Below are 11,581 nucleotides of genomic sequence, written 5' to 3'. Positions count from 1 at the left end.
AGCTCAAGAAGCCTTGACTTCTCTTGGCAGATACTTGCCTCTTGGATTTATTCCCCCTCCTCTGCTGTCTCCAATCTTCTCCCCCATTCAAGAAAAGAAAGAGGCTCCTGCTGTGCTTGGCTCCGCCCCCTTCTGAACATCCCTAATCATGTGCAGAACACTTTTCTGTTTAAATTGGGGGGGGGGGATAGAGGAAGACCTGAGTTCAAATTGATCTGGATTCAGCAGGACTCACAACAGAATAAAAAAAGTTAGTTTAGATTCAGCCCAGGGCTCAACCACACTTAGCTCCTGAGATCTGGGAAGATTGGGTTAACTTGGGCCGTTCAGTTCAGAGAAATACCCAGAAGCCCTCCCTATTGGTGACTGACCAAACCTGGGAAGTAGACCTCTCTTACGTACATCTAGATGAGATAGCCGAAAAAGTATTTTAACATCATGCAAGGAACAAGTATGGCCAGCAAGGAATCTGCAAACACCTCTATTGAAAATGTGTCAGAGAGCTTCCAAAAGACTGCTTCTTTCCCAAGGGCTGGCTACTGAGACAATGTTGAGGTTTCTTAACTCCTCTCAAGCCCAAGAGGACTTCTTTAGGCCGACAGAATGCCAATGGCTACTGAAACAGCGGCTTTGTTTTTTTTTAATGGAGAAACTGACTGCGTAACAATGGACAGATCGCTGAATGTGTATGTGTTTCTTCTGCCCTTTTTCACATCTCTGTCATGACACCAGCCTTACTGCATTTATATTATTTATTGAATTAAAACACTTATTAGCCACCTTGCTTCCTTATGGAGCTCGAGGAAGCTGACACCATGGGTCAAATATACAAAACACATTAAGAGCATTTTTTAAAATCCCAAAATATAAAAACAATTCAGGATTGCTAGTGAACACAACCATATGTGGTCCTAAATTAGAAACAAAAAAAGAGTCTTGATTAGTGAGTGATTGATTGGTTTACTTGTTCTAAGTTTGTTACATCGTACTGGACTTTGTATAATTCAATCAATATACAGTGATTTCAGTTTAGATGGTGTCAGTGAGTAGCTAGGCTGCCCTGCAGTGGAAGAGCAAGATTTGAGGTCAGCAGCACTTTTGAGACATGCAAGATTTTCAGGGTATGAGCTTTCAATAGTCAAAGATCTTGGATCTTGTAACTCTGCATGCAAGAAGATCTGGGAATGCAAAGGTTAGAAGAGTTCTCTCGCTTGGGTACATTTGGCAGTTGGCCCCACCCTCTCAGGGGCTATTGTTTGCCTTGTTTCACCTTACATAGGACTTCTCTTCTTCTCTCTTACCTGGACTTGGAGCTGTAACAAGTTAAACCTTTTGGGAAGTTAATCTATTCACAATAATTTAAATGTGCATATATGAATATGTCACTCAACATATGCTTCTATTTTTGTACGTAAAATTTCTTTCTCTCGTTACTACTGGAGTCAGATCACCTTTGTCATTTGTTGGAACAGCATTTTCCCGTTAACTGGGAGAAGTGGAAGACTGGGGATACTGAGAAAAAGCTTCAGTGCTTCCAAGGCAAATGAGTGTTTCTTTTTTCATTTAACCCAATAAAAGCTTCCTTTGACAGAGCTCTAGCAAAGGGAAAATCTTATCGGTTCCTAAGATGCTACTGGACACTAATTAAGTCACTAAAGACTGAAGAAATAATGTGTAAATGTTGATGGGGGCGTTTTGAGCATAAATGTGCCCCCTCCGGAAGAAAAACGTGAAGTTAAAAAAGCAGAGCATCCTCTGAATTTATCTGAATTTATTTTACAACAAGTCATAACTGTGTCCCTTCTGGCTCTTGCCTTCCCTTTGAAAATATCTTGGCGCTCATGCGAACAGTAATAAGGAACAAAACAGAGACATGTTCAGGCTGTCAGGAGGTGGACATGCAGCCGTCTCATGCCCCAGTCCTCCCCCTCCCCCAACGAGTCTTCTGAGTGTCTTGCAGGCTTGTCGTAGCTTTGTCTCGAAACCGAAGAATGGGCAGCTCCTGGGTGGGACTCCCGGTGCTCAGTTCAAGGTGTTGGCAGTTAAACAGTCACACAGGGTCCGCTTCTCCACTTTGAAAAGCAGGCTTTCTGTCTGCATGGAGGGGAGGGAAAAGGCTGTGTTGGGGGGGGGGGGTGGAAGCCTCCTCTAATTAGCTCGCCACCCTTCCCCCTCCCTCTTGTCAAAAGTACTGCCAGCCTCCAGGTGGAATCTGGGTATCCACTGGGATTACAACTCACCTGCAAAATACACAGCTCGGTTCTCTTGGAGAGGGTGGGCTCTCTGGCATTGGACTCCCCCCCCCCCGAAGTCCCTGTCCTCCCCGAGCTCCACCCTCAGATCTGCAGGAATTTCCCCGGCACGACCTGACAACCCTGCCCCCCCATCCCCCACCAGTAGCCAGGAGGGAACTTGGCAATTCGATGCCAGCTTGCATTGCAAGTTCTGAGAAAAGAGATTTTGCTTATGCTTCCGAGCGCTAACGTGCCTTAAAATGAAATGTTATTTCCTGAAAAGCAGTGGAAACCTGCTTTAGTTTGGGGAGCTGCAGTAGGCAAATCCCACTTAGGGGAATGTGTGTGGGGGGTGGTGGTGGCAAATACTGTCCAGTTGCAGCTGACTTAGGGGGACCCCGTACTATTTCCCAGGCAAGGGGCTGACTAGGGGTGCCAGGTCCCTCTGAGCAGCTGGCAGAAGCTGGGGTGGAGCACTTATTGGGTGCAAGGAGGGATGCCGAGCATTTCAGCAACATGCCTGCGGGACCCTGAAATGACATAGGCACGTTGGGAGGGGGGGCATTCTGGATTTTGACAAAAACTCTATGGTAGAAGTAGTTTATACCATAGAGTTTTTATCTCCAAACCAGAGTGTCACCCCCAATGTGCCTACATAACTTCTGGGTCATGTAGGCATGCCACTGAAATGCTGGGTGTTCTTCCCTTTTTTAGGGGTAATTAACCTCCCCCCATCAGCCAGCTGGTTGGCAGCAGAGAGGTGGGGCCTGGCAGTGGGAGACCTCTGTCCTTACCAGGGGTCTGGCATCCCTAGGACCAATAGAGGCAGTCTGCCAATGCCTGACTGATGTGACAGACATTTACAGAATTATGCACAGGACAGAGAAGGCCGAGAAAGAATAGCTTTCCCCCCCTTTCTCACAGGACAAGAACTTGTGGGCACTCAAATTAATGAGCAGTGGGCAAAGAACAGATAAAAGGAAGGACTTCAACCAACGAGTACTGAACACGTAAAATTCACAGCCACAGGAAGTGGTGGCAGCTACAAACACAGAGAAGATGGGACTAGACCCTCAAAATCACGTTGGTCTCCAAGATGTGACTGGACTTGGACCGAACCAGAATTACAACAGATGGCCAGAACCCGGAGGAAAGGCCTGTTTTGGAGGGTGGATTCTATGTCAGGGTATCTTGATGAGGGCCCCGCCTTGCCCATACTCCACCCTCCTCTGGCTTCATCCCCCAAACCAGGGGTAGTCAAACTGCGGCCCTCCAGATGTCCATGGACTACAATTCCCAGGAGCCCCTGCCAGCATTCGCTGGCAGGGCCTCCTGGGAATTGTAGTCCATGGATATCTGGAGGGCCGCAGTTTGACTACCCCTGCCCCAAACCATCAGGAATTTCTCAACCCATGGTTGGCAACCCTTGGCAACAGGTCCTCAAACCTGTGCCACGGGGCATGAGGCTGACATAAGGTCCCCCACCCTCAGTCACTCTACTTTAGCTGTGCAACTTCCACACAGGTTTCAGAAACCTCCTATGTGGGTCCCAGACACCAGCACTTCTATGTGACCCTTGCTGAGCCACAAGCCCAGGCAGAAGCTGCAGGTGATCCGGCAAGCAATTCTGTGGGGGTGACTCAGTGCTCAAGCCGTGAAATATGAACTCAGTGGGTTTCGCAGGGTGTAACTCAGCTTAGGACTGCACTGCTAGAACAAGGCCCCCAGGTTGAGATGTGGGCGCTCCAGTTCAATTTCAAACCTGTTTAACTCTTACATCTCCAATGCACGTATATTTACGGCAGAGAAACCACTGGAACATTCCGCAGGTTTCAAGGAACACCAGAAGTAGCCTGGCTGTGCAGAATACGGTGGGGAAGCACAGCTGTGGACACGCCCACCTGGGGTCCCTTCCCTGCCCAACTCCTCCAGGCCCACCGTTGGCCATTTGGGGAGGGGGCTGGGACTGATCAACATATATGGTCATCTCACCTGCTAAATGTTTAACAGATTTTAAAAATATATTAAAATGTGATCAACCCCCACCCTTTGAGAAACCTTTCCAAGGCCGTCATGAAACCATAGGGTTTTGGGGTTGAGAAAACCTGATTTAGGGATTCTAGTTCTCCGAAGAGGCTAAGGAGGCCTAGTCATTGGACCTCAGCTCCCTGACAATATAAGTATTTCCAGGATTCCTTGAAGATAGAATCATTTGCTATAAGCCTGTTTTTAAAACTAGCTTATATTTGCAGACATATCTCTACTTGCAACCTCTCTAAGTTTGAGAATGGGTTAATTCAGCTTCCTGCATGCACAGCAGGCAGAGGGGAGGGGGCAGCTGGAACTGGCCTTTAGAGCAGGGGTAGTCAACCTGTGGTCCTCCAGATGTCCATGGACTACAATTCCCATGAGCCCCTGCCAGCATCTGGAGGACCACAGGTTGACTAACCCTGCTCTAAAGGCCTCTCTGCTTGCTCTTTTGTTCTAATTTCAAAACCAGCTTTTAAAATATTTTGTTTTTTTCTGGAGCTGGAAGGGTATGAGGAAGAGGGAGAATTGAAAGTGTCCAACGTAGTCACGAACCTGCTAAATAATGTAGTTTCGAACCACTTCAGTGACTGTGTGTATGTGCAAGCCATTTGAGACAGGAAAAATCAGTTACAAAGTGGATTGAAAACATGTTAGTGAGCATGCGTGAAGGTGCCCAATTGTGCAGGGCGCATGGAAATGCAGGCAGGAGCAACACTCCCACTCAACCAGCAGGATTACTGAAACTGAACAAGAGAGGCACAACAAAGAGAGGTGGAGAAGGGGACTCCCCTTCCCTGCTTGCTCACTCTAGGAGACAGGTAATTTTACCCAAAGTTTAAGGAAAAAACCTAATGTTAATATTTTAAAAGCCTTACCCGTGTATCTAAATTATAGGCTGTCTTCTTTAAATCTTGCAGGGCTCTCTGCATGAATTCAAACGCATGGCAGTCAACACACGGACGACCTAGGAGAGACATTGGTCAACAGGCGCGAAATTTTATTAGGAAGAAATCAAAAGGTGGATGAAAAAATGACCCAGGAATGCACCTGAAATATCCACGAATCGTGGATGGATCGTCGGTGTGACTGGGACGATACCATGAACCGTGACCATTTCACGGGGCTGCCAGACTCCCAGTGGGGTAGCGTTGCCAGGTCCTTCTGGGCAGTCAGTGGGGGATGGGGATGAGCTTACTGGGAGCTGGGCATTTCCTTGCACATTTCAGTGACATGCCCAAGTGTTTTCCAACGGGAGCCGGAAGTGACATAGGCACGTCAGGGACATCAGGGCGACGCTCTAGTTTTTGGGAGAAATTTCTGTGGTTGAATTAGCTTCTACCATAGAGTTTTCCAGAGCATCATCCCAACATGAGCACAGCATGTTGAAGTCAAGTAGACATATCACTGAAACATCAGGTATTTTGGTGAGAATTCCCTCCTCCTTCTGGGGTTGTTGTTCTTATTATTATTATATTTCTTACCCACCACTCTTGCGTACCGGCTCATTCCACCAGGTAGGGTAGGGGCCAGGACCAAAAAGGACCTTTTTGGTCCTGGCCCTGGTTGAGGCCAACTGAACTTACTTAGTGCCGGGAATGACCCGCAAGTTGGTACCCACAGAGCACAGAACCCTGCGGAGGGCATAGGAAGACAAACGGTCCCTCAGATACGTGGGTCCCAGACCACAAAGGGCCTTAAAGGTCAAAAACAAAACCTTGAACCGGATCTGGGCCACAACTGGTAACCAATGCAGCTGCCTCAGCCATGGCTGGATGTGGGCCCTCCAAGATGTTCCTGTGAGGACCCTAGCAGCCACATTCCGCACCACAAGGGCAAGCCCGTGTAGAGCAAGTTACAGAAGTCTATTCTGCAGGTGACCACCGCCTGGATCACCCTAGCCAGATGCTCAAAAGACAGATAGGGCACTAGTAGCCTTGCCTAACCGGCAGCAGAGATAGCGCCTGGCAGTGGAGGACTCCCATCCCCACCGACAGGTCTGGCATGCCTAAAGTGGGGCCTGGAGATTTCCTGAGAGTAGACCTGCTTTCCAGGCAACAGAGATCACTTCCCCTGGAGAAAAACTGCTTTTAAGGTTGGACTCTGTGGCCTTGCACTCAACTGAGGTCCCATCCCTCTCAAAACCCATTTCTCCTCAGATGCCACCTCCCCACATCTCCAGGTGTGGCCCAACCCAGAGTTGGCAACCCAGCGATTTCAGGTTTCAGGGCCGAAATTCTTCAAGTGCTCAGTGCCTGCAGAAGGATCCCAATTACAGAGCTCCCAGGCAGTCTTGTGTCGTTCTCTCTGGAGGTCTGTTGCTGCCAGTCCTTTCTGGGTCTTTCCCAGGCAGCAACCACACCTGTCACGGCACCCTTCAACCCCCTTCCTACCCAGCTGCCAAACGTTGTGGAGGCCAGGCACCGAAAATGGCACACACGTCAACTCTCTGAGTCAACCTGGAACTCGTTCATTCTAATTAAAGCTGGCCACAAGAAAAGAGTTTTGGTTTAGAGAAGAGACAAGATAAAGGGGACGCAGTAGAGCTTTGTAAAACTCTGCGTCGTGTGGCAAGAGTTGGCAAGAACTTCTCCCCTTCTTCCAAACAATGAGAACTTTGGGGGATCTCATAATGCTGATGGGCAGTAGGTTCAGGACAGACAAAAGGAAATGCCTCTTTACACGGTGAGGGATCAATATGTGGAATTGACTGTCAGAAGACACTGAGATGGCCACAGGCGTAAGTGGCTTTAAAAGGGGATTCCACAGAGTATCAGTGGCTACCAGCCATGGTGACTAAAGGGAACTTCCATGTTCAGAGGCACCAAATCTCTGAATCCCAGAGCCAGGAGGCAACACTTAGGAAGGCCACAGCCTCTCTGCCCTGTGGTTGGGCCAATGGAGGAACCAGCTGGCCACTGTGAGAAAGGGGATGATGCACTCAGACCCAGCAGGGCTCTTCTCCTGTTCTTAGTTTCACAGTTAAACATGTGGGTAGAAATGTGCAGATGTTAACCTTGGCACCGGATGTCAGAACCCTGTAGTTTCTGCCCTTATTTAGGGCTGTTTATTTAGTTGATTATTTAGAGTGCTGGCCCTGTAGGGGTTGTAGTCGATCTGTCCCATTTGCCATGTTTACCTTATGTTCTTTATTGCCCTGATGCTCCTTCCTGCGTTTCTTCCCCTCCCCTCCCTGTAAATCTCACCTCTGCGCTATCCATCTGCACTCCCCTCCGGAATGCAACTTTGGGAATCCCTCTATTGGGTTGTTGAGACTATCTGATGTTCTCCCGCTTTCTCTGGATTCCCATGGAGGGTGGGGGGAAGAGAGGATGGAGTTACATGTGGTGACCCATACTTCTTGCCTCAGTTTCGACAATGCCTTGTTGAGTGTGCTTTATTCTCAATAAATAAAATCCCCAGAGATCAGCAAGTTTTTCAGGATAGAAGCTTCTGAGGGCCAAAGCTCTCTTTGAATTGAAAACACATCCCCCCCCCCCAAAAAAAACCTCTTCTTGGTCGCTAAAATTTTTTATGCATGGCAGCAGCTACCTCGCGCTGCTGCCATGCCTTTGCGTCATGCCCGGCCGTTCCCTGTGTAACGGGGGGCGGGCATGCTGGGCTGCCCTGGCGTAGCGTGCGTGCGCTTTATGCCGAGGCCAGGAAGGCCGGATTGCTGCCGGCTGGGGTAAGCTGAAGCGGTGGGGAGGGGAGGTGGGGAGAGGCAGACCACCTCCACATGCACTGGTGGGGGCAGGGGGCTCCACGGAGCCCGCAGGGGTGTGCGGTGTCCCTACAGGGACACTGCAGGTCAAGGCTGGGCGGGCCAAAAGACCCGGTGCTGGCGATTATGCACACATAGGATAATGCACTTTCAATGTGCTTTGGCAGCTGGATTTTCCTGTGCAGAACAGGACCAATTCAGCACACATAGGATAATGCACTTTCAATGTGCTTTGGCAGCTGGATTTTCCTGTGCAAAACAGGAAAATCTACTTCTAAAGTGCATTGAAAGTGCATTATCTATTGTGTGCAGAATAGGCCCTTGATCGTCCAGGCTACCTGGACCTCATTAGATCTGGGAACTAAAGCAGCATCAGACATTCTTAGGAGTCGGGGAGGGGGAAGACCAAGGAAGTCCATAGTCGCTGCACAGAGGCAGCATAATGGCCCATTATGCATGGAGTGGAAGGTCTGCATTCGGGGTGGAATGGCAGCTGCTAAAATAACCAATTATGCACGCTGCAGGCGGCAACCGGGCGCAGGATCAACGTATGCCGCCAAAAAAGCCACGTTAGCGAGATGCGGAAGAAAGTGGACCTTCCCGGGACCAGGGCGCAACCAGAAGCGGCTCCAGAGTAGCCACGTGCATAATCGGATACTCTGGGTTTTGCCGCCGTTATGTTCCGTCCCCGTGCATAAGCGGTTTGCTTCGCTTCTTCCTCCTCTGCTTTCTCCATGCCGCCATTTCAGTGGCCGTGCATAATAGGCCAATGAGAAACCAACTCTATTTGACTCTTGCTTTGAAACTACGTTGCCAGCTATGGGTTGGGGAATGCCTGGAGATTTGGCTGATGGAGCCTGAGGGGTTTGGGGAGGGAAGGGTCTACTTTCCAAAGCAATCATTTTCTCCAGGGCAACTGATCTTTACCAGCTGTAAGTCCAGGGCCTATTCTGTACACAATAGATAATGCACTTTCAATGCACTTTAGAAGTAGATTTTCCTATTCTGCACAGGAAAATCCAGCTGCCAAAGCACATTGAAAGTGTATTATCCTATATGTGTGGAATGGGCCCAGGAGACCTCCAGCCCCACCTCCTGAAGGTTAGCATCCCTATTTTGAAAACCCTGCGGGGTTGCCATTGGTCAACTGTGACTTCACGGTACTTTACGACCTCCCCCACCCACTCTCCCTAGAGTTGAGTTTCTCTTTGGTGTGCTGGGCCAAGATACGTACTTTCAGCAGGGATTGTTGTTCCGGATTCCTCTTCACCCGTAGCTGGCTTTGTGGAGATCAGCCCGACAACCAGAATGAAAGGCACTATAATGACCCCTTTGCTAAGGCAGCGCTTCAGCATCTTGTTCGTCGAGTCGTCCTCCTTCACTGGGGGAGAGAAGCAGGAATCCAAAGACAAACAGGCTGGACGACAGACACACTCTGGAGCATCGGCCCCCAACCTTTTTTGGACCGGGGACTGGTCCGTTGGGGGTGGGGGGAGGCCTAGGTGTTGGCATGCCGGCGGGCGCAAACGCGCAGGCGCAGAGCTGCCACCCCTGTGTGTTTGCACCCGCCGGCACCTCCCCCTGCCGCAGCATGGCGCTCACTGCGGCAGGAGTGATCAACCACTTAGGCAGCCGATTTGCTCAAGCCTAGGCCGACAGCTAGGCTTGAGCGATTCGGCCACCAAAGCGGCCGATCGCTCCCGGCGCAACAAGCACCGTGCCGTGGGGGTGGGGAGATGCACCCGTGTTTCCCTCCCCCCCACCGTGGCCCGGTACCGAGAATCCAACGGACCGGTATCGGTTTGCAGCCCGGTGGTTGGGGAGCCCTGCTCTGGAGCATCTTATTTGGGTGGGTTACAGGAGAAGCACAACCTGTCAAAGTTCCCTGCCTGCTGGCACATTTAATCCACGCCCTTATCTCTGGTAGGGTGGCCAACAGGCCTGGAAAAAAATCTTCCATTCCTTTCACTTTAGCTTCGTGTTTTGAAAAAGGCTCAAGCTCTTAGCCATAGCCACAAAATCAAAGGTATTATATAAGAAGGTCAATTGAATGTGCACAGGGAGGCAATACTGGGATCCCCTCATGACACATTTTGGAAACCAATGAAAACTGCCTTGGTTAAAGCATTCTGCACACAGGCAGCTCGCCTTTGTCACCTGAACCAGGCTGCTGCACTCAAGCGTTTCATCTGCAGACTCCACGGATCGGACGAAATGAGGAGGGATGCCCATTTTGCTTTCCCAGCATCTTCAAACCGAAGACCTCGTGTTCGTTCATTTTGCATCATTTCCCTTTACCGTAAACGTACCATTTTAACTTCATTCTAAATCATGAGCAATAGGCTGGTTCATGATGGTTTGGTTCTAAGGGCTTGCGAAAGCAGAATGTCTCCCCTCCGGTGCGTGGTAGTACTTCAGAGAACTCCTTGTCCGTTCCCTTAGACCCAGTGAAGGCAGGAAACGGCCTCTGTATTTCCCCAAGGAAGCCCTTCCTTTCCCCATTGCAGACCCAGCCGCCGCACAAGAGCCCCAAACAAGGAAATATGGCGAAAGGAAATTTACCTGCTTCACAACAGACACCTTGCAACTACCCCCCCACCACCACAGTAAGCAATAGCAATTTGCGCACCCAGCATCAAATTATGACTAGCAATTATGACTAGCAATCTCCTCACAAGGTTTGTAAAATAATTTTAAAAGAAGGGGGGAAGCCCAACAAAACAGACCGTTTCAAAAGAGAAGTACCTGATATCTTGCTCGTCTTTGCGACGGTTCCTTTGAATGGCCGTTGCAACCAGCTAATGGGACCTGTATGGCTGCATTTTTCTGAGCATGTGCGCTGAGCTCCCCGGGCCCTTCCCGGGAAGGGAATCTGCCATGGCAACACGCAGAGGCCTCCGTTAGCGGAGAGGGCTGAAGAACAATGGGCCAGGCTTCCCTGCTCTCTTGCGCATGATGCTGCTTAAAGAGGGAATCCACATGTCCCACTGAAATCCGTGCCGTGGCTCACCTCGCTTGCAAGGGCTTTCCAGCAGGTCACGGATTCGTCACTTGAAAGTCTCTTAGCTGGCCAAGCCCAGGATATATTTACAGAACTATGATTCTGATCGTGGATTATCTTTGGAACTGATTAGGAGTGAAGCGGCTCCATCGAAAAAGAACCGAGAATTTCCATGCAACCTTTCTGATCTAATCCCTTTCATTCCCTACAGAGATAGGTGCATTCAGAAATGTATTACCCTGGTCAATGGGATTACACAATGTGAAATCGGTAACTATTTTTTAAATAGGAACTATGTGGCCTCATCAGTATATTCCCCCCCCCTCCCAGCATTCTCATCCTAAAAACAACATAACTTTAAAAATATTACAAATACATTGTAATGTAGATCAAGATGGGTAGCCATGGCAGTCTGTTTGTAGCAGTGAAAAAGAACAAGAGTCCAGGAGCACCTTAAAGACCGGCAAAATTTTGAAGCAGTAAGCTGTGACTCACAAAGGTCCTTCCCTGCCACAAGTTGTATTAGTCTTTAAGGCGCTGCTGGACTCTTTCCTACTAAATTGTAACCTGTTATGCTATTCTCTTTGTTTTTGT

At 49.3% G+C, this 11,581-nt stretch overlaps 1 protein-coding gene across 2 annotated transcripts; it reads right to left on the bottom strand.

Annotated features, from left to right (window-relative positions):
* Positions 1-738: 738 nt before the first annotated feature.
* Positions 739-10,949, bottom strand: NICOL1 (NELL2 interacting cell ontogeny regulator 1). 2 transcript variants are annotated; one of them, XM_077345928.1, is made up of 4 exons: positions 10,732-10,949; positions 9,221-9,362; positions 5,141-5,229; positions 739-2,094 (listed from the first exon to the last, which is right to left on the bottom strand). In XM_077345928.1, exons 2-4 carry the CDS (start codon positions 9,339-9,341, stop codon positions 2,023-2,025), a joined length of 282 nt encoding a protein of 93 aa, XP_077202043.1. In that variant the 5' UTR covers positions 9,342-9,362; positions 10,732-10,949; the 3' UTR covers positions 739-2,022. The 2 variants fall into 2 exon arrangements, with proteins under 2 accessions (XP_077202043.1, XP_077202042.1); XM_077345927.1 differs by having other exon boundaries at positions 9,221-9,367; positions 10,732-10,941.
* Positions 10,950-11,581: the final 632 nt, after the last annotated feature.

The sequence above is a fragment of the Paroedura picta genome, chromosome 7 (assembly GCF_049243985.1).
Source record: "Paroedura picta isolate Pp20150507F chromosome 7, Ppicta_v3.0, whole genome shotgun sequence".
Classification (NCBI taxonomy): Eukaryota; Metazoa; Chordata; class Lepidosauria; order Squamata; family Gekkonidae; genus Paroedura; species Paroedura picta.
The sequence above is the reverse complement of the archived record's forward strand: the minus strand, read 5'-3'. Positions and strand labels throughout refer to the sequence as shown.

Bases quoted from the DNA above. Each gene is read 5' to 3' on its own strand.
- NICOL1 (XM_077345928.1), bottom strand. From the start codon at position 9,341: ATGCTGAAGCGCTGCCTTAGCAAAGGGGTCATTATAGTGCCTTTCATT. The intron at 5,230-9,220 runs GTACGTATCTTG...TGTCTCTCCTAG, and splicing joins AACAACAATCCCTGCTGAAA to GTCGTCCGTGTGTTGACTGC. The intron at 2,095-5,140 runs GTAAGGCTTTTA...CCCTCCATGCAG, and splicing joins CCTATAATTTAGATACACGG to ACAGAAAGCCTGCTTTTCAA.